The sequence below is a fragment of the Tamandua tetradactyla genome, chromosome X, assembly GCF_023851605.1.
Source record: "Tamandua tetradactyla isolate mTamTet1 chromosome X, mTamTet1.pri, whole genome shotgun sequence".
Lineage (NCBI taxonomy): Eukaryota > Metazoa > Chordata > Mammalia > Pilosa > Myrmecophagidae > Tamandua > Tamandua tetradactyla.
In genome coordinates this window covers 47,374,950-47,398,177 of record NC_135353.1, presented here as the reverse complement: position 1 = coordinate 47,398,177, position 23,228 = coordinate 47,374,950, and the positions used below count along the sequence as shown (strand labels likewise).

The 23,228-nt window shown below is 37.8% G+C and overlaps 1 protein-coding gene across 1 annotated transcript in view; it reads right to left on the bottom strand.

Moving 5' to 3' along the window:
• STEEP1 (STING1 ER exit protein 1) overlaps positions 1-23,228 on the bottom strand; it is a 121,084-nt gene that overhangs the window by 16,402 nt on the left and 81,454 nt on the right. Inside the window, exons 3-5 of the mRNA XM_077145575.1 lie at positions 7,392-7,433; positions 3,501-3,639; positions 2,726-2,815 (exon numbers count right to left, since the gene is read on the bottom strand). Of these exons, the coding sequence (XP_077001690.1) occupies positions 2,726-2,815; positions 3,501-3,639; positions 7,392-7,433 (271 nt within the window). The remainder of the gene's footprint in view (positions 1-2,725; positions 2,816-3,500; positions 3,640-7,391; positions 7,434-23,228) is intronic.

Sequence of the window (23,228 nt, the reverse complement as noted above, 5' to 3'; positions counted from 1 at the left end):
TACAACCTCCAGATGGGGTCCCTGGACCAGGTAAGTCCTGAAATGTAGAGAAGCCAGCCTCTCCAGAACATCAATCCATTCAATCCCCCTACCCCATATTATCAACAGCCCCTTCCAACATGAAAAAGTTAGAATGGTCATAGCCCAAATACCACGTAAAGAGTGGGTTAGAAAGACCAAAAGTGATAGTGGAGTTATATAGAGAAGGTAGTGTTTAACAAATGAGTATGACTGCTGAATCACTATACTGATATTTCTTTTAGTCTCCAGTACCTTAGAACAGCTAGATGTAAAAACCTAAAATTGTGGAATTGTAACCCATACATAACAGAGAAGATGGAATTTAACAAATGAGTATGATTGCTGAATCATTATTCTGATTTCACTTGGTCTCCAGCGTCTTGGAGCAGCTGGAAGAAAAACTGAAAAATCATGGAACTGTAACCCAAACCAAACTTTAAAAAGTATTCTATAGCTACTTGTTAAAATGTACTTGGAGGGCAGTGCAAGGGTAGCTCAGTGGTAGAATTCTCGCCTGTCATGTAGGAGACCCAGGTTTGATTCCCAGACCATGCACCTCCACCAAAAAAAAAAATGTACTTGGAAACTTATTGCTTTTTTTATGTATGTTATACTTCACAATAAAACAAAGTTAAAGAAAAAAAAAACTAAGAGCAACAACAACAAAAAAATGGGCAAAGGACTTGAATAGACATTTCTCTAAAGAAGATATACAAATGCCCAATGAAAACATGAACAGATGCTCCACTTCACTAGCCATTAGGGAAATGCAAATTAAAACCACAGTGAGGTAACACTTCCCACAAGGATGACTATTAATAAATAATGGAAAATAACAAGTATTGGAGAGAATACAGAGAAACTGAAACTCTAGTGCATTGTTAGTGGGAATGTAAAATGATGCAGCCACTGTGGAAAGCAATTTGGCCAGCAATCCCACATCTAGGTATATACCCAAAGCATAAATGAAAACAGGGTCACAAACTGATACTTGTACATTAATGTTCTTGGCAGTATTATTCACAATAGCTCAAAGCTGGAAACAACCTAAATGTCCATCAACAAATGAATGGATGAACAAAATATGGTACATATATACAATGGAATATTATTCAGTTATAAGCAAAAATGAAATCATGAGACATGTTGCAACCTGGAAGAACCTCAAAAACATTATGCTCTGAAATAAGCAAGACACCTAAGGCCAAAACTTGCATACCATCACTTAAAAGAGATGATTAGAAAGAGCAAATTTGTAGAGATAGAAAGCAGATTTGAGGTTAGTGGGGGAAGGCTGGAAAAGGGAGAGTATTTATATAATAAAACAGAATTAAAAAAATAATAAGTAAAAATAAAAACAAAATAAATGTATTGATTTATAGGGGAAAAAGTGTTGGAAAGTATATGGCTAAATTGGAACTCTTGTGCATTGCTGGTGGGAATGTAAAAGAGTGCAGCTGTAGTGGAAAACATTTTGGTAGTTTCTCAAAAAGTTGATCATATCTTGAAGGAGACTGTATAACTATATAGCAATTGTGATGTGACTGTGTGATTGTGAAAATCTTGTGTCTGATGCTCCTTTTATCTAGGATATGGACAGATAAGTAAAAGATAAATAAATAATAGGGGAGATAAAGGGTAAAAATTGGATAGACTGAAATACTGTGGGTCAATGAGAAGAAGGGGTAAGGGGAATGGGATGTATGAGCTTTCTTTTTTTCTTTTTATTTCTTTTTCTGAAATGATACACTTTTCTGAAAAAATGATACAACATTTTCTGAATGTTCTAAAAATTATCATGGTGAAGAATACACTATTATTTCATGATATTGTGAGCCATTTATTATATAATATGGTTGGACTGTATGTGTGTGGATATTTCTCAATAAAAATATTTTTTTAAAAAGTTAATCATAGAATGATTGTATGACCTGGCAATCCTACTTCTACGTATATAGACAGAAGAACTGAAAGCAGGGACTCAGACAGATATTTGTATAACAATGTTCATAGCAGCATTATTCACAGTAGTCAAAAGGTGGGAACAATCCAAGTGTCTATTAACGGATGGATAAACAAAATGTGGTATAATCAGATAATGTAATATCTTCAGCCATATAAACACTTGAAGTTTATAATGTGAATGAAACCTGACAATATTATGCTGAATGAAATAAGGTGAGCAGAAAAGGACAAATATTGTATGGTTTTGCTTATATGAAAATCTACAAAAGGCAAATTCATAGAAACAGAAATGAGATTATACGTTGGTAGGGGTGGGGAAGAAGGGGAAAGGGGAGTTATTTGTATTGTGATAATATATATATATCATAAAATTTGCCATTTAACGATTTTTAGTGTACAATTCAGTGGCATTAATTACATTTACAACGTAGTGCCATCACCACCACCTATTACCAAAACTTTTTCATTATCCTAAAAGGAAACCTATTCCCACTAAGCAATAAGTAAATTAGCAAAAAATCACTGATCTAATCCAACTCTCTTGTTCATATTATACTGATTTCCCTGAGATTCAGAGTAACAGGGACTACCCCAGCATCATACCATTTCTTACTACCAGAACAGGGTCTAAAAGCAAAATCTAATCATCCTGCTACTCAGATGCTCTAGCTCTAGAGTTCCCCTTCGTCTGACCCACCACTCATCAAATTACAATTCTGTTGAAAGCAGAAGCACTTACAGCCTCAATCTCTTCTTCCTCTTCATCAATGGTAGACACAGTGACAGAGCTGAACTTGCCCATGTCTTTAGTCCTTTTGGTCATCATCACCTGGAATCACAGGAAGAGGAATTAGTCTCATTCACCACAAAAGGATTCAAGAACCACATGTGAGTGTGTGTATGTGCACATACTTGTGTGGGGGTATCTTCGGGAGGGGCGAAGGGGGGAAGTTCAACATACTTCTTTAGAACAGGCTGGCCTATCTAAAGGCACTGTTTATATACATATTTTTCTAACATTTGTCATCAAGAGTTTTAATTACATATAAAACGTAGCCTGATTCACTCATTTTTAAATTGTTCACAACAAAAAAGAAGAAATGTTGGAGGAAAAAAATGTGAACACAAAACCTACAATTTCTGACCTTACTCACAGGGCAACTACAGGAAAGAAAAAAAGAACACGTAACAGATGTTACAATTCTGAAACATCTGCTCATGCACAAAAATGGAATTCTTTTTTTTTTTATCAATTTTCTTATTTTTTTTAAAATACAAAAAAACACCAAACACAAACATTCGTAACTTTTGATCATTCTGTTCTACATATATAATCAGTAATTTACAATATCATCACATAGTTGCATATTCAGCATCATGATCAAAAAATGGAATTCTTATCATAAAGAATGGATCCTTAAACAGAAGTTTCTCATGCACTATAATCTTATTTAAAATTTCAGGCCTAAAATCACAGCTATATTAACCAGTTTGTTGCCTTCAATAATAATTACCTTCTTAGGAGGCTCTTGTTTCTGAGTATATATATTCGTTTTTCCAAAACCCTGGCCAAACTTGACTACTGCTCCATCCACGATGAAAGTCACAGGAGCATTCTTCGGCTGGGACTGGTAGAAGAGTGGCAGTCCACACCTGCAAAGAGCAGAGTGAATCTCTGGGAGGCCTTAGAATTCAAATCCCCAGACAGCTATTCACAAGCTATACTTGGACTATGGAAATATTTTTGTCTGTGGCATAAACTAAGAATTCACTAGCTCTTTCCAGTGTTAGCCCAAACTTTTTGATTAAGTTATTTCATTCTGCAACTCTGTTACTAGGTATATACTCGGAGGAACTGAAAGCAGGGACAAGAACAGACATTTGCATACTGATGTTTATGGTGGTATTATTCACATTTGCCAATGGATGGAGGAGGCCCAAGGGAACATCAATGGATCAGCAGAAGGGTGAACTGTGGTGTATACATACAATGGAATATTGTGCAGCCACAGAAAGGAATGAAGTCGTGAGGCATGCAATGAAGTGAATGAACCTTGAGGACACTCTGTTGAGCAAAATAAGCCAGAAATGAAAGGACAAATGGCATATGGTCTCACTAATATAAACTAACTATAATGAGCAAATTCAGAACTGAATTTGAGAGCACAGGTTACCAGGAGATAAAAAGTGGGCAGAGATTGGGCAACTGATGATTAAGGAGTACAGAATGTTCAATAAGGCTCATTGTAAAGGTCGCTAGATTGTAAGTTCTTAGAGCACTCACATCTATTCCTGAGTTTTGACTGTTATTACTAATTCTAACACGCTGGTCTCTTTGTGTACAACCTGATAGTTCCTAGAACTCTGGGTATCTGTGTGACACCTGAGACTCAGAGTTAGAGTTCTGCAGCTCTGAAAGTCAGCATTACTCCATACAACTGTTAAAGAAGCTGAAAAAGAGAACAGATTTCAAGTAGAGAAATGAATGAAAGCTGATCTGGATAGGACTAAGTTAAATCAGAATATAGGGTAAAGGATGATATTGTCTGAATTTTAAAACTTCATTTTCTGGGTGAGACCAAAGGAGAGATGTTTATTTTGTCTAAAATCTAAATTTTTCTGTAGCACAGTATCTAATTTAACCGATCTAGTCAGTTTATTTAAGCAACCTAATTACATGGAACCTAGAATAGGGACGGGGATCTTTATCATTCTGTACAGATTATTGTAATACCCTGACACATTTCAGAGTATTTGGGGCAGGAAAGATAAAAGTATTTGAAAAGTCTCTTGAGGGACTAGAGAAAAAATGTGGAACTATTAGACTTCCCCACCTGGGGAATTCCAGATAGTCTCTCAAGCATTAGGGAATCCCAATTTAATAAGCCAAGCTCTCAAACTTGAGGCTTACCCTTATGAAATTTATTACTGAAATGGCAAAGTTAAGCCTATTTATAATTATGCCTAAGAGTTACCCACAGAGAACCTTTTTTTTTTTTTTTTTTTGCTCAGATGTGGCCAGTCTCACTAAGCCAAACTCTGCAAATAAACTCACTACCCTCCCCCCTACATGGAACATGACTCCCAGGGGTGTAAGTCTCCCTGGCAATGTGGGCCATGACTCCCAGGGATGAGCCTGGCCTTGACATCATGGGATTGACAATGCCTTCTTGACCAAAAGGGGGAAGAAAAATGAAACACAATAAAGTTTTTGTGACTAAGAGATTTCAGAGAGTTGAGAGGTCATTCTGGAGGTTTCTCTTATGCAAGCATCAGCCAAATATTGAAAATTGCCACAGTATGCCAAGCCCCAATAAACAGTATTCTTGAAAACCCTAAAGAATACCCTGGGCTCTATCTAAGCCTCTATAAAAATTTTACCCATGAAATTTATGTTTACAGAAACATAAGGCTTCCAGGTGGCTCTTATGCAATATAAGCCCTGAAACCTAGAAGTACCAGTCCCTCCAAAAACATCAACCAGTTTCATTCCTCTACTCCATAATATCAATACCCCTTTTCAGGACAAAGTTAGAACTGTCATTGCCAGATGTCTCTGAAGATTGAGAGAATGATCAAATGAGAGGGAGGAGCCATAGCTGAGATTTTAAGATTTAACAAATGATTATGACTATTGACTCATATATTATATAGATACCTTTTAGTTTCTAGTGTTTTACAATAGCCAGAAGGAAATACCTGAAATTGCTGAACTGTAATCCAGTAGCCTTGATCTTTGATAATGATTGTATAACTATATATCTTTCATCTTGTGACCATGTGATTGTAAAAACCCTGTTGGGACTGACACCCCTTTTATCCAGTGTATGGCTAGATGAATAATAAAACAAAGATATGCATGAAAAAATAAACAAGAGTCATTTAGGGTGCTTGTTAAAATTACTGATCAGATTCTCAGGTCCCTCCTCAGGAGACCGTGATTCAGCAGATCTCAGGGGTAAGCACGGGGATTCTATTAGGTTAGTCATCATCTCAGGTGATTCTTATCATTAGGCAAGTTGGGGAATATGGGCCATGCTTTTGGTTGTTTTCCAATCAAAACTGGGGCCTTTCTTCCCAAGTATGTAGGTAAATAGTGTGGGGTTTTTTTGTTTATTTGTTTGTTTGTTTTTAACATGGGCAGGCACCGGGAATCGAACCCGGGTCATTGGGCATGGCAGGCAAGCACTCTTACCTGCTGAGCCACCGTTGCCCGCTCATGTGGGGGTTTTATCTAGTTTTTTTCTGTTGTATTTTGGTTTTGCAGTGTCAAGAGGTAATATAAAGACTCCATTTCAGTGGTGTTCAAACTAATCCATGCAGTAGACACTATGCTTTCTTTGGTTGGCAATTACAATTTTGAGCTAAATAAAGTAGGTATATATAAGATGTGATAAAACACATTTAACCAATCCAATTCAGTGTTGCTGACCATCTTATCTATATTCCTCTTCTATCTGAATTCTATGAGAGCCCAGGTATAACTGTAGTTACATCAAGACTGAACTATTATAGCTTAATATTCTCAAGATTAAAAGCCTAAATGTGGAGATAACTTATTTTTTTAAGTTTTGCCTTAAATAATACTCTCTAAACTAAGGTTTTTAGGTCTGTAGTCCTATCACAGGCTTTATGAGTAGGTCTGGAATAAATTACACTATGTATTCTTTACCCTATGACCTAGCAATCCTACTCCAAAAAAAAAATGCCCCCATCAAAATTTATACAAGATTGTTCATAGCAGCTTCAGTCATGACAGCCCAAACTGAAAACAACCCAAATGCCCTTCAACGGGTAAATGATAAACAGTGGTATATCCACACAAGGGAACAAACTATTGATAGACACATCAACTTGGATGGGTCCCAAAAGCATTATGCAAAGTGAAAGAAGCCAGATGCAAAAGATACATGTTGTATGTTGTAGACTACACATTGCTGAATTTACATAAAATTTTAGAAAAGGCAAAACTATAGTGACAAAAGGCAAATCAGTGGTTGCTGGGGGCGAGGAATGGTGGAAAGGGATTGATTGAAAAAAAGTACATGGAGTGTTGGAAATTGTTTTATATCATGATAGTGGGGACATTACATGACTGCATACTTTTGTTAAAACACATCAAACTGTACACTTAAAATTGACAAGTTCTATTATTATATGTAAATTACATCTGAATTTTTAAAAAATTAAGCTATGTTAAAAATCCAGTTTGTGGCCAACTTGTCTCCATGGAACTTCGACTAGTCTCTTAGGGAAGGATGCTGCTCTTTGATTAGCTGAAGTTTGAAGGCAGTTGAGATTTTAAGGATAAAGGCATACAGTGAAGTGTATACACATAATTATTTTCCTAACATAGTATGCCTCTATTACTTATGCTTGAAAAAATCCACAATGTGAATACTTACTTTGCACACTTCTTCCTGTACTGTCTTTCAATGCCTTCAGGCCTGTATAGAAAATGAAAGTTAAAAAAAATGTAAACAAATCTCATAACCTACTCATAACGAGTTCATTTCTTCAATTGCCAAAAAGGTCTTTCAAAAATGTTTATTTCATAGATCAACTAGTTAGTTAAATATGTATAAATTTCAAAACTCCAACATTCCTTCCTTCAACATTTACTAAGAACCTAATTTGGGCCAGGAAATTTCCTGATAGAAAAGAATGAGGAGCAGTAGTAATCATAGTCAAAGAAGTAATAGTATTAATAATTATAACTATTATTATAATAGCAGCAGCCACTTATATGGCTTTTACTGTAAGGTAGCCAAGCTCAAGAGCCCACGTGATACTGCCTTAGATAACCAACTCATAGACAAAAGACTCAATTCCAGCCACCCAGATGCTTAACAGATATCTAGAATTCATTTCTAAATCTTCTTTTCCTCATCTCCTACATCTATTTTATGAGCAAATCCTGTGGATGTAATCTCCAAAACAGACCATGAACTTATCTACTTTACTCCATCTCCCCTGCCATTATATCTGACAAAACCACCAATGTCCTTTTTCTGGACTAATGAACTTCCTAACTGCTCTCATTTCCCCTTCCCTTTTTAAATTTTTTAATAGGAATACCATCCCATCCTCCACAGTTCTCTTCCTGAGAATCAAATACTGCTTCTGATTTCTCATATAACTCACAAAGACAGTCAAGGCATATACAAACAATCCTTATCGATACAATATATCTTTACTTTGTTTTTAAATACAAATATAGCATTATCTTTACCCCTACTCGTTTAAAATAAATCTTCATTTTAAACTATGTAGGCATTTCTAATTTTATTGTGCTTTGCTTTATTGTGCTTCACAGATATTGTACTTTTTATGTATTGAAGGTTTGTGACAACCCTGTAAGTAGGTCTATCGGTGTCATTTATTCAACAGCATGTGCTCACTTCATGTCACCTTCACATTTTAATTAAGGTTTGTACATTGATTTTTTTTAGACATATGCTATTATTGCATATTCAGTAGACTACAATATAATGCAAACATAACTTTTATATGCAATGGGAAACCAAAACATTTGTGTGACTCACTTTATTGCAGTAGTGGCTTTATTGCGGTGGTCTGGAACTGAACCTACAGTATCTCCAAGGTATGCCTGTATATACCAACCCAGTCAAGATGGCACAGCAAGATACTGCAGGGCTCCATTTCCACACAAAAAACTTTGAACAAATAGTAAGAACTGAGAGAAACATCTGTTTCAAAGCTCCAGAAAACAGTTAAAGGAATGAGCATTGAATCAAGAAAAATGTGTTCTTGATGCCCACCCCCCTCCATCTGGCCCGATCTGTTTGGTGGCACCCTGAGAGACTGAACCAGGACAATCATCACAGGTTCAACTTCCTAGATAGAATTTGCACTGTATGTAGAGGCAGCTCACCAAGCTCTCCTACAGAATGTGGTGGGAGAGCAAGCGATCATGGCTGCCTGGGGCAAGGGACTGCTGGCTGTGCAACATATAGTGCAGTGCTTGGGACTATGAAGAAGTTGTTTCCCGGGGAAAGGGGGACATTTATAACTGTGTAAATGGCAGAATACGTATGGCAACCCTCCTCACCCCCCAGGACACATTGTATGCACAGAAAGGGTCAGGGAAAACCTATGCTTTTCGTTGGGGTCTACGGTAATGACCCCCCTCTCATTTTTTATTTTATTTATTTGCATCTTTTTGCTTTTTGTCTGTTAGTCTAGATAACAGTCATTTATTGATTTTTTGATGTTTTTTTTTTTAATTCTCCGTTTCATTTATTTCCTCTCTAATATTTCTTTCCTTCTGTTTAATTTGCGATTAGCTTATTGTTATTTCTCTACTTTTTCCCATTGTTCAATTGGGTCTTTGGCTTTAGCTCTTTCTTTTTAACATAGGTGCTAAGGGCTATAAATTCCCCTCTCAGCACTGCCTTCATGGCATCCCACAAGTTTTCATAAGCTGCGTACTCATTTCCAATCTTCTTGAGATATCTACTGATTTATCTTGCATGTCTTCTTTGAACCACTGACTAAGAGCCTGGTGGTTAACCTTCACGTATCTGTGAAATTTCCAGTTCTCTGGTTGTTATTGATTTCCAGCTCCACTCCATTATGATCAGAGGAAGTGCTTTATATAATTTCAGTCATTTAAAATTTACTAAGACCTATTTTTGTCCCAGCATGTGGTCTATTCTGGAGAAAGTTTCATGAGCACTTGAGAAGAATGTACATCCTGCTGTTCTGGGGTGCAATGTTCCATATGTCTGTTAGGTCTAGTTCATTTATCATATTATTTAGGTTCTCTGTTTCCTTATAGATCTTTGTTTAGATGGTCTATCTATTGAAGAGAGTGGTGTGTTGAAGTCTCCCACTATTACTGTAGAGACATCTATTAATTCTTTCAGTTTTGTCAGTGTTTGCCTCATGCACTTTGGGCACCTTTATTAGATGCATGAATTGTCCCATCTATATAGTGTCCTTTTTTGTCTCATATAACCTTTTTGCATTTAAAGTCTATTTTGTCTGGTATAGTAGAGCTTCCCCAGGTTTTTATTGGTTACCGATTGCAGAGACTATCTTTTTCCAGCCTTTCAATTTAAACCTTTTTATATCTTTGCATCTAAAATGAGTATCTTGTAAACAACATAAACACAGATCATAATTTTTTAATCTTTTCTGCCAATCTCTGCCTTTGGATTGGGGAGTTTAATCCATTAACATTCAATACTATTACTGTAAAGGCAGAACTTATGTCAACCATTTTATCCTTTGGCTATTGTCAGATCTATTTTTCATCTCTCAATTCTTTTAATTACCCTTACTGGTAATCTTCACTTCTAAACTCCCCTCCAAGCCTTTCTTCTGTCTTTTTTTTTTTTTCAGCCAGCAGAATTTCCTTTAGTGTTTCTTGTAGGGCAAGTCTCTTTTTAACCAACTCACTCAGCTTCTGTTTATCTGTGAATATTTAAAACAATCTCTCATTTTTATTGTTTGTACATTTTTTAAAATTTTTGTTGTTGTATAGTATAACATATATATGAAACAAATAAATAAAAAATCAATAGTTTTCAAAGCACTCTTCAACAAGTTGTTACAGGACAGATCCCAGATTTTATCATGGGCTACCTACAATCCTCTCAGATTTTTCCTTCTAGCTGCTCCAGAATATAGGAGGCTAGAAGGCTTAAATATTTTTTTTTATCATCACAATCAACTTTTTTTTCTTTCTTTTTGTGAAAAATAACATATATACAAAAAAGCAATAAATTTCAAAGCACAGCACCACAATTAGTTGTAGAGCATATTTCAGAGATTGAAATGGGTTACAATTCCACAATTTTAGGTTTTTACTTCTAGCTGCTCTAAGATACTGGAGACTAAAAGAGATATCAATTTAATGATTCAGCATTCATATTCATTTGTTAAATCCTAACTTCTCTGTATAACTCCACCATCACCTTTGATCTTTCTATCCCTCTCTTTAGGGGTGCTTGGGCTATGGCCATTCTAAATTTTTCATGTTGGAAGGGTCTGTCATTAATATGTCTCCCTCATTTTCAAAGGGTACTTTTGTGGAATAAAGAATTCTTGGTTGGCAATTTTCTAATTCTAATCAGAATTAGACACACCATACTACTTACTTCTCGCCTCCATATTTTCTGATAAGAAATCAGCACTTGATCTTATTTGGCTTCCCTTGTAGGTGGTGAATGGCTTCTTTATTGCTGCTTTCAGATTTCTTCTCCTTGACACTTAGCACTTTAGTTAGCGGGTATATCCAGATTTATGCTGGTGGAGTATGCAGACTTCTTAGATATGCATATTTATGTATTTTATAAGGGTTGGGAAATTTTCAGCCATTATGTCCTCAAGTATTCTTCCTGGTGCTTTTCCCTTCTCTTCTCCTTCTGGACACCTATGATGCATATATTTGAGTGTTCCATGTTGTCAATCATTTCCCTGAGACCCTGCTCAAATTTTTCCTTATTTTTCTCCATTTCTTCTGTCAGTTTGAATTTGGTTGCTCTGTCTTCGAGTTCACTGACTCTTTCTTCTGCCTCTTCAAATCTGTTGCTGTGTGTTTCTAGTGTGTGTGTGTGTGTACATATATATATTCTAATAATGTGTCAGCTGGAATTTAGACTCTGAGGCATCTGTTTATTAAGCTTATATCCAGCTAGTGTTATGCCAGACCTTTCCTTGAAGCCCTAAGCTAAGAAAACAGAAAAAAATGAAACTATATATATATATAAACTATAGTATATATAGTATGCTGTATGATAGGGTCACGTTTCATTATTTTTCCATGTTGAGTATCCTGTTATTGCAGCACCATTTGCTGAAATTATTGTTTGGAGTGCATAGACCAAGAATTGAACCCAGGTCCCCCACATGGCAGGTGAGAATTATACCACTGAACTACCCTTGCACCCTTGTATCTAGTATATTTTTAACTTCATCTAAAATGTCTTTTATTTCCATAAGTCTGTTATTTTTCTAGTATTATTTCAAATTCTTCTTTATACTCACCTAGTGTCTTCTTAATATCCTTTCTCTCTTTATGTATATTTTCTTTCATATCCTTGAATTACTTTAGATTTGTTTCAGTAACTCTGATTAGTTCTTCCAAATTCTGTGTTGCCTCCGACTTTTTAATATGTTCCTTTGACTGGGCCATATCTTCCTGTGTTTTAGTATGCCTTGTGATTTCTTGCTGATATCTGTTCATCTGGATATCTTGATGGCTCTATTCTGAAGGTTGGTTTTGCTCTCATCTAAAATTAGTCATTGCTTAGGTTTGTATTAGGGCACTGCTTTGACAGTTGGGTCATCAGTACTTCCCAGCCAAAATAGGGCCAGGTACCCATGCATGGGGTATAGACCATATTCAATGGGCCTTGAACAGGGTCTGGAGAGGCTTCAAAAATCCCTGCTTTTCTCCCCTCACCTTCTAGCCTGCCAAGCAGATGGCACTTTTCAGAGCCCAGCAGTGTATGACTGGGCAGGGCTGAAACTGTGGGGATCCCATTTTCTCACTTTGTCAGCCAATATCGGGCTCAGTGTTGGGCGGTATCCCCTTCTCTACGTGGCCTGGAGGGCTCCTGTAGCCACCCCAGTCCACAGCCATTCCCCAGGCAAGGACCAGACTGCCCACTGCGGCTTCCTTGGAGGGTGGGGGATGGGTGCCAGGAGCCCGGATGGAGTTACAGTCTCTGCCCAAATCGAGTTTTCTCAGATTCTTCATCTTGCATTGACCTGGGCACTGGCATATCCTCTCCTGTCCCACAGGTCCCCAAACAGTTGATTTGGATACTTTCTGTCTGGCTACTTCCTGCTTTGGGGAGAGAAGGAAGTTCTGTCATTCCCTCCTTAATCCTCCATTTTGGAAGCTCATCCTGAGTGCCGTTTCATATTCTATACTCCTCAGCAGCTTATGCCCTGTTGTGGGTCACTGTGGCTTGGGTCTCTGTGTCTAGATAGAGGTGGGGCCTGTCTCAGTGCTGTGAGATAGTTCATGGTCTCTGTCCCCAGTGGGAATTGGATGGGAACCTGGTCGCTGACTCTGGGCACTTCCCAAGCTTTGTGGGACCAAGAAAGGGGGAGAGGAGAGGACCAGCTAGTCCAGGACGGAAATTCCCTACTTGACATGTTTTCTCTCTCTTCAATTCTGCATTTGTGGGTTCCTTCTCTAGTCTTTACCTTCCTTCAGAGTCCTGAGTGAATGAGATTTATCCTTTACTTAACTAAATCTCTGGAGAGAGGTTTCCAGTAGATATCTTATGCTGCCAGGTTGATGATGTCTCTCTGACCCTACACTTTTACATAAAGCAATTCTCCAAACTCACTGTATAGATAAGTTCTGAAGGAGAGAACTCACTCAAGCCAATATGCAAAGACAGGGAAAGGTGTTTCATTTTTTTCTGTTTTCTTAGCTTAGGGCTTCAAGGTAAGGTCTGGCATAACACTAGCTGGATATAAGCTTAATAAACAGATGCCTCAGAGTCTAAATTCCAGCTGACACATTGTTAGAATATCAAAATATCCAGGTTTCAACAAACGATTATAAAACATACAAAGTAACAGGAAGCAATGACTAATGCAAAGGAATAACAAAGCATTAAAAATTATCAGTTCAGACTTCAAGTAGAGATATGAAGGAAACTGATCTGAATAGGACTAAGGTAAAGCAGAATATATATGATATCATAAAGTATGATATCATCCATATTTTAAAACTTCAACTTCTATTTGAAAGCAAAGGGAGAGATGTTTATTTGGTGCAAAATTGATATTTTGGGTAGTGCACATCCTAATTTAACTTATATGGTCAGTTTAGTAGAACACCATAAGTACATGGAATCTTGAATAGGTTATGAAATCTTGTTGGTCTGTCCTGGTTAGTGTGATCCCTGATATACCCCACAGTAATTTGGGCAGTAAGTAAAGAAGTATTTGCAAAATCCCCTTGGAGGACTGGGGAGAAAGGAGGAATTATTCAACTTCCCCATTTGGAGAAGTCCTGATATTCTCACAAGCAGTGGACAACCAAATCAATAGGTCAAGCCCTTGATCTTGCAGTTCACCCCAATGAAACTTATTCCTGCAAAGGACAGACTAAGCCTACTTAACATTAGGCCTAAGAGTCACCTCCAGAGAACCTCTTTTGTTGCTCAGATGTGGCCTCTCTCTCTAAGCCAACTTGGCAGATGAACTCATTGCCCCCCCCCCCCCCGCCGACTATGTGGGACATGACTCCCAGGAATGCAAATCTCCCTGGCAACATGGGACAGAAATCCCAGGATGAGGCAGGAACTGGCATCAAGGGATTAAGAAAGCCTTCTTGACCAAAAGGGGAAAGAAAGAAATGAGAAAAAATGAAGTTTCAGTGGCTGAGAGATTTCAAACAGAGTCAAGAGGTTATCCTGGAGGTTATTCTTACACATTATATAGATATGCCCTTTTAGTTTATGGTATATTGGAGTGGCTAGAGGGAAGTACCTGAAACTATTTAGCTGTGTTCCAGGAGCACTGATTCTTGAAGATGGTTGTATAAAGATATAACTTTTACAATGTGACTGGGTAATTGTGGAAAACTTGTGTCTCATGCTCCTTTTATCCAGGGTATGAACAGATCAGTGAAAAGGTATAGATAAAAATTAAGTAAATAATAGGGGGACAGAGGGTAGAATAAATTGGGTAGATGGAATTATTACCAGTCAATGAGAGGAAGGGGTGGGGTGTATAGTATGCATGAGTTTTTCTTTTTTCTTTTTCTTTCTTTTTCTAAAGTGATTCAAATGTTCTAAAAAATGATTGTGGGGACGAATATATAGCTATGTGATAATATTATGAGCCACTAATTGTACACCATGTATGGAATGTATGTGTGTGAAGATTTATCAATAAAAACATTTAAAAAAAGAAATTAAAAAATCAAAGTGACCTGGGGTGAAGGATTTCTGATTTTCCCCACATGCAGTAGAGCATCTGGGAAGCTGGTGGTGGTAGTGGCAGATTTATTTTGAAGGTAGTAGAGGGGCATTCCGATCTCTGTGAACATGGGAATTCCTATGGACAAAAGCTCATGTCCAGGTTAGGATTTATGCTTAGAAAAGAAGGAGAGGACCTGTGCTTTCACCTCAGATTGATCTTCTTGTTAGAAAGGCTAAACTTTTTTTTTTTTGTAACAGTATGGCAGGGTCACTTTTCATTATTTTTCCATGCGACTATCCTGTTATTGCAGTACCATTTGTTGAATTTTTGTTTTTTGTTTGTTTGTTTGCTTGTTTGACTGTTTTTGGGAAGTGTCCGGGCCAGGAATCGAACCTGGGTCTCCCACATGGCAGGTGAGAATTCTACCACTGAACTACTCTGGCACCCCCAGGAAGGCTAAACTTTTAAGGAGAGCATAAAACAGCACAAAGTGAACATGCAAAAACTGTGAAAGGTGTTTTCTCAGATGGACTGTTTCTTTTTCTTTTCCTAACAATCAAGAAAATCTCATATCACTATCTGGATGCAAACTTATGGAACAGACAGCTCAGGGACTAAATTCCAGGGACAACACATGAAAATATACAATGTTACTGTAACCCATACCAAAGTTTACAATCTGTTCTATAACTTCTTGTTTAAACGTACTTGGAAATTTATGCTTTTTGTATATATGTTATATTTCGCAATAAAAATATGTTAAAAATACAGTGTGTAACAAAATATTATAAGACAAACCAAGAAACAGGAAATGTTGACCTATCCAAAGGAACAAGATAAAATTCAGAAACCATCAACAAAGACCAGGCTTTGCATATATTACAAAACGCTTAAAAAATGATCAGTATGCACAAAGAATTACAGGAAAACACAGATAAAGAACTAAAAGATATTAGGAAAAAATAAAATAAGAATCTCAATAAAGAGATACAAATTTATAAAAAGGAACACCTGGTTCTGTTTCCAGTATCCTATCATCTTTGTGCTCTCAATGCAGTTATTTGAATTCTGCATTGTCCTCCCCTTCCAAGTCTAGCTGGATTGTAGAGTTAAGGTAATGACTATGAAATAAAACCTTAAATAACCAAAGAAAACTGGGGGGAAAGATTAAGATATTCCCCGATAAACAAAACCTGAGGAAGTTCATTACTACTAGACCTTCCCTATAAGCAATGCTAAAAGGAGGTCTTCGGATTGAGAAGAAAGGACACTAGATGGTAGATTGAAGTAGCATAAAATATAAAGATCTCGAATAAGGGTAGCCATTTGGTAATCACAAAAGCCAAAAACTAAAAGAAGTAGAAACAATGGCTGAAAACTTCTCAAAATTAGCAGTAGACATGAATATACATATCCAAGAAGGTCAACAAATTTCAAATAGGATAAACTGAAATAGCCCTACACCATGAGTTATTACATACAAACTGCCAAATGCCAAGGATAAAGAGAGAATTCTGAAAGTGGCAAGTGAGAACAAGCACTTTACATACAAAAGCACCTCAATAAGATAAAGTGCTGATTTCTCAACAAAAACCATAAAGGCAAGAAAGAAATGAGACAACATATTTAAAGGGATAGAAGGAAAAAGCATACATCTAAGAATTCCATATCCTACAAAAATGTCATTCAGAAATGTAGGAGAGATTAAGACATCCCCAGATAAACAAACGCTGAGGGAGTTCATCACTTGACAGGCCCTTACAAGAACTGCTAAGATGAGCTATTCAGGTTGAAAGGAATTAGAAAATAGATCAAAGAACTATGAAGAGGAGTAACATCAACATGGCAACATTAGACAACCCCTAAAAACCCTCCCCAGAGATTCAACGAATAAAATGACAAATTCTACTTGCTTAGAACTCTGGAGTATGGTAGAGACTAGAGAAGACTCCATAAACGCTGAAAGGAAGAAAAAAAATATCAAGTAGGAAAATTCCATCCCAGTCACTGGTCAGTTCCAATCACCAAACCTCCTGCCACACACACACCCATTACTTGGTCCCACACTGCTTAAGAGTCACATATAGATAGGACAGCCCAGGTCCCTCCCACTATGGATAGAGACTATAAAGCACCTCACAGCAGCAAGTTAAAACTCTGGGCATATTCAGGCAAACTGATCTAAGTTCACAGAGACACAAAGTGTAACACAAGCCACTGAGGAGTGCTATATACAAAAGGACCTCAGGAGGGGGGAGGGAGGGAAGACTATGATAGACATATTGGTAACAGTTCTGCCTTAACTCAATCCAGTTTCAGTCAGCTGGACCACCTAAAGGGAAAATGTATGATTCTGAAGTGACCCAACTTTTGGATTGATCCTATCTGGCCCTCCAGGGTGGGTATGCATTAATGGCGAAAAAGCCAGAGGCAGAAAAGCCATGCAGAAAAAAGGGGAGGGGGGTTAAACTGAACCGTTGTAATATAGGACAGGTCCCAGAAATAATATAAGGAAAATGCAGCACTGAGTGAGGGAGAGAATTTAAACAAAATACAGGAGCTGGAGAGAAAAGTGTGCACAAAAACAAACAGATCAAGATTCCTGCAGAATGAGGCCTGCTCTTGTGAATCTTATGTATGTAGCAGTGAAGCTTAGCCAACCTATAGGTATGTATACGTGTCACCTCTGGAGACTTTTGATGCTCAGATGTGGCCTTTCTCTGTATAAGACCAATTCTGCAAGTGAAGCCATTACTTTCCCGCCTAAGTGGGGCATGGCATCCAAGGATGAAAGTCTCCCTAGAGGGGTGGGAGATGAACCCCAGGGATAAGCCTGGCCCCTGGCACCATGGGATCAACAATGCCATCCTGACCAAAAAGGGGGAAAAGTGTAAAAAATAAGGTATCAGTAAAAAAAAAATAATAATAATAAAATAAGTTTTCAGTGGCTGAGAGAGTACAAATAAGAGTTGAGAGGCTACACTGGAGGTCACTCTTATGATGCTTCAGTTAGACATTGCTACCTATGATAACCAGCCAAACCGCAACCAAAACCATTTTTGCCAATCCTATAGAATATGTAGGGTATTATATATGATTCTACAAAGATTCCATGCACTAGGGAACTCTTCAAAACCTACAACTTCCAAATGGGTCCCTAGACCAGATAATCCTGAAACGCAGAGGTGCCAGGCCTTCCAGAACATCAACTGGTTCCATCCCCTGATCCCATATTGTTGACAGCCCCTTCCAACATGAAAAAGTTAGAATGGGCATAGCCCAAATACCCCTAAAGAGTGGGAGAAAGATCAAAGGTGATGGTGGAGTTACACAGCAAAGGTAGGGTTTAACAAATGAGTATGAGTGCTGGATCAGTATACTGATATTTCTTTTAGCCTCCAGTACCTTAGAGCAGCTAGAAATAAAAACCTAAAATTGTGGAACTGTAAATGATATCAAACTCTGAAATATATTCTATAACTAATTGTTTCAATGTGCTTTGAAATTTATTGCTTTTATATATGTATTATTTACACAGAAGGAGGAGTAATACAGAGAAGATAGGATTTAACAAATGACTATGATTGCTGAATCACTATACTGATACTTCTTTTGGTTTCCAGTGTCTTGAAGCAGCTGGATTTTTCCATGAGAAATCATGGAACTGTAACTAATACCAAACTTTAAATCTGTTCTATAGCTATTTGTTAAAATGCACTTGAAATTTATTATTTTTGTATATATGTTATATTTTACAATTAGGAAAAAAAAAAAAACGTTTTAACAAAAGATTCCTGGAGAAGGAACGAAGGAAGGAAGCACTCTCCTTGAAGTGAAACAACTACGCAAAAAGTACAATTTTAAAAATTATACCACATACCCAGTGTAAAAATTAGATCAAGAAGAGCTGAGAAAATCTGAAGAGTTAAACACAGGGTATTATAAAGTTCTATAATATGATAGACCAAGCATCAAAAAAGAACCTTTCCACAAAGCCAATTAACAATAAAACCCTAGACAAGAGGAAGAAACTGATCTTCACAGTTAATTCATCAAAATAATCTGATGTCTAGATAGCAGCAAAAAATTAAGCCACACAAAGATAAAGGAAGATATGGCTCAGTCATAGAAACAAATTAAAATTTCAGGAGACGAAGTTAGAACTAATCAAAAATACTCAAATAGATCTCCTAAATCAATTCAAGGAGATAAAGGAAAGCATACATAAAAAGCTAGAAATATTAAGGAGACAATGTCTGAGCATAAAGAAGAACTTGTAAGTATAAAAAGAAATGCAAAAGAAATTGTGGGGATAAAAGGCACAATGGTAACATTAAAAATACACCAGAAGATGGTCAGTTTAGTTGAACACCATAACTACAGGGAATCTTGATTAGGGCATGAGATTTCGTTGGATTGTCCAGGTTAGTATGATGCCCTGATATATCCCAGAGTAATTTGGGAAGTGAATAAACAAATATTTGCAAAGTCCCCTTGGGACACTGGGGAGAAAGGAGGAAATATTCAACTTCCCCATTTGGAGAATTTCTGATATTCTCGTAAGCAGTGGAGACAACCAAATCAACAGGCTGAGCCCTCGGTCTTGGGATTTTGCCCCTGTGAAGTTTATTCCTGCAAAGGACATTCTAAGCCTACTGTTCTAGTTTGCTAGCTGCCGGAATGCAATAGATCAGAAACAGAATGGCTTTTAAAAAGGAGAATTTAATAAGTTGATAGTTTACAGTTCTAAGGCCAAGAAAATGTCCCAATTACAAGTCTATAGAAATGTCCAATCAAAGGCATCCAGGTAAAGATACCTTGGTTCAAGAAAGCTGATGAAGTTCAGGGTTTCTCTCTCAATGAGAAGGCACTTGGTAACCCAGTCACAGTTTCTCTCTCGGCTGGAAGGGCACATGGCAAGCACAGCATCATCTGCTAGCTTTCTCTCCTGGGTTCGTGTTTTACGAAGCTCTCCGGGAGGCGTTTTCTTTCTTCATCTCCAAAGGTCGCTGGCTGTGGACTCTGCTTCATGGTGCTGCAGCATTCTCTGCTCTCTCTGAATCTCCTTCATCCTCCAAAATGTTTCCTTTTATATAGGACTCCAGAAACTTATCAAGACCCGCCCAAATGGGTGGAGACATGTCATCACCTAATCCAGCTTAACAACTACTGTTGATTAAATCACATCTCCAGGGAGATGATCTGATTACAGTTTCAAACATACAGTATTGAATAGACATTATTCTACCTTTACAAAATGTGATTTTGATTAAAACATGGCTTTTCTAGGGCACATACATCCTTTCAAACCAGTGCATTCTACCCTCTGGACCCTAAAAAAGACGTGTTTTCCCCATATACAAAATATATTAATTTCATAACAATATCAGAAATCCTTAAACCATTTCAGTAGCAATACAAATGAAATACAAGGTTAAAACCAGTACAAAATCTCAAAGTTAGTTACAAGTATGGTCTGTCCTAAGGCAAAATTCTCCTCTGTCTCTGGAACTTTGGAAACTCATAACAAGTTATTTGTTGCCAACATACAAAGGAGGAATATTCATAGGATACACATATGCATTTCCATAGGGAGGAAAGAACACAGAGGTCACAGGATCCAAGCAGTTTTGAAAACCCACAGTGTAAAGTCTATTAGATTTCAAAGTCTGAGACTCATTTATCTTCGAGGCTTTAGAAAGTGGCAGTCCCACCCTTTCCAAAGGCCTACACAGAGGCCTGCCTCTCTCCAAATGCAACCTTGGAGGACATTTGGGAGACCACCTTTCTCTTGGCTCCACCCTCTCCAAACATTGGGGCCACACCCAGGCTCTCTGCTACCTCCTGGGCACACACTCAAACCCTCCATGTGGTGGCAGCCAGGCTCCCCCCAAACCCCAAGGAGCATGCTGTATCTTCTCCAAGGTCTGAGGTGGCACAACTCTTCCACTGCAATGATATGGGAGACTTATCCTCTGTCCTCAGGGCAAACGCACCTTCTCCATGTATATGGGTGGGTCACTCAACTGGCCAAGGTTTCTGGGCTTCAGACCCGAGCTTCCATGGTTCTCACTCTGCAAACTCCAATTTCTCCGTTTTGTGACCCGCTTTGTCCAGACTGGCAGTGGTTCCATTTACAGGTTTCTGTGACCCCTGTGTTCTTTCCTCCCTATGGAAATGCATATAAGTATCCTATGAATATTCCTCCTTTGTATGCTGGCAACAAATAACTTATTTTGAGTTTTCAAAGGTCCAGAGACAGAGGAGAATTTTGCCTTAGGACAGATCATGCTTGTAACTAACTTCAAGATTTTGTGTCTTCAAGTACTCCAGGACTTCTCCATCATTCTCTTAACAGTTCCTCCAAAATCATCCCCTTAGCCATCCAACAAAATGTTCCAACATATCTGGTATTTGCAAACTGCAGCAGCCCCACTCTCCGATACCAAATCTGTTCTAGTTTGCTAGCTGCTGGAATGCAACACACCAGAGATGGATTGGCTTTTAATAAAAGGGGATTTATTTCATTAGTTCTACAGAGGAAAGGCAGCTAACTTTCATCCGAGGTTCTTTCTTACATGGGAAGGCACAGGGTAATCTCTGCTGGCCTTCTCTCCAGGTCTCTGGGTTCCAACAACTTTCCCCAGGGTGATTCCTTTCTGCATCTTCCAAAGGCCTGGGCTGAGCTTCCAGTGCTATGAGGAGGTATGCTGAGCTGCTTGGGCTGTGCTACATTGAGCTCTCTCATTTAAGCACCAGCCAATTAAGTCAAACATCATTCATTGTAGCAGGCACGCCTCCTAGTGGACTGCAGATGTAATGAACAACAGATGAGGTTCACGTACCATTGGCTCATATCCACAGCAAGAGAACTAGGCACCTTCACCTGGTCAAGTTGACAACTGAATCTAACTACCACACCTACTTAACATTAGGCCTAGTTCTGAACTCACTGCCCTCTCCAATGTGGGACATGACTCCCAGGGGTGTATAAATCTTCCCAGCATTTTGTGCATCAAAGAACTTCATCAAGAAAGTAAAAAGACAGCCTACACAATGGGAGACAATATTTGGAAACGACATATCAGATAAAGGTCTAGTATCCAGAATTTATAAAGAGATTGTTCAACTCAACAACAAAAAGACAACCAATCCAATTACAAAATGGAAAAAGACTTGAACAGACACTTCTCAGAAGAGGAAATACAAATGGCCAAAAGGCACATGAAGAGATGCTCAATGTTCCTGGCCACTAGAGAAATGCAAATCAAAACCACAATGAGATATCATCTCACACCCACCAGAATGGCCATTATCAACAAAACAGAAAATGACAAGTGCTGGAGAGGATGTGGAGAAAGAGGCACACTTATTCACTGTTGGTGGGAATGTCAAATGGTGCAACCACTGTGGAAGGCAGTTTGGCAGTTCCTCAAAAAGATGAATATAGAATTGCCATATGACCCAGCAATACCATTGCTAGGTATCTACTCAAAGGACTTAAGGGCAAAGACACAAACGGACATTTGCACACCAATGTTTATAGCAGCATTATTTACAATTGCAAGGAGATGGAAACAGCCAAAATGTCCATCAACAGACGAGTGGCTAAACAAACTGTGGTATATACATATGATGGACTATTATGCAGCTCTAAGACAAAATAAACTTATGAAGTATGTAACAACATGGATGGACCTTGAGAACATTATGCTGAGTGAGACTAGCCAAAAACTAAAAGACAAATACTGTATGGTCTCACTGATATGAAGTGACATTAGTGAATAAACTTGGAATATGTCGTTGGTAACAGACCATCAGGAGACAGAAATAGGGTAAGATATTGGGTAATTAGAGTTGAAGGGATACAGACTGTGCAACAGGACTAGATACAAAAACTCAGAAATGGACAGCACAATCCTACTTAACTGTAATGTAATATGTTAAAACACTGAATGAAGCTGCATGTGAGAATAATAGAGGGAGGAGGGTTGGGGACATAAATGAAATCAGAAAGTAAGATAGATGTTAAAGATCGAGATGGTATAATCTAGGAATGCCTAGAGTGTATAATAATAGTGAAATGTACAATGAACAAATTTTAAAAATGTTTTTGCATGAGGAAGAACAAAGGAATGTCATTATTGCAGGGTGCTGAAAATAGATGATAATACTTTAAAATATCACCTTATGTGTGAGACTAAATCAAAAAATGTTTATTTGTTACAAAATTTAGATTTTAACTAGAGCATTTCCTAAAATAACTCATGTAGATAGTTTGATTGAATGCCATAAGTACTTGGAATCTCAGGTAGCACATGAGA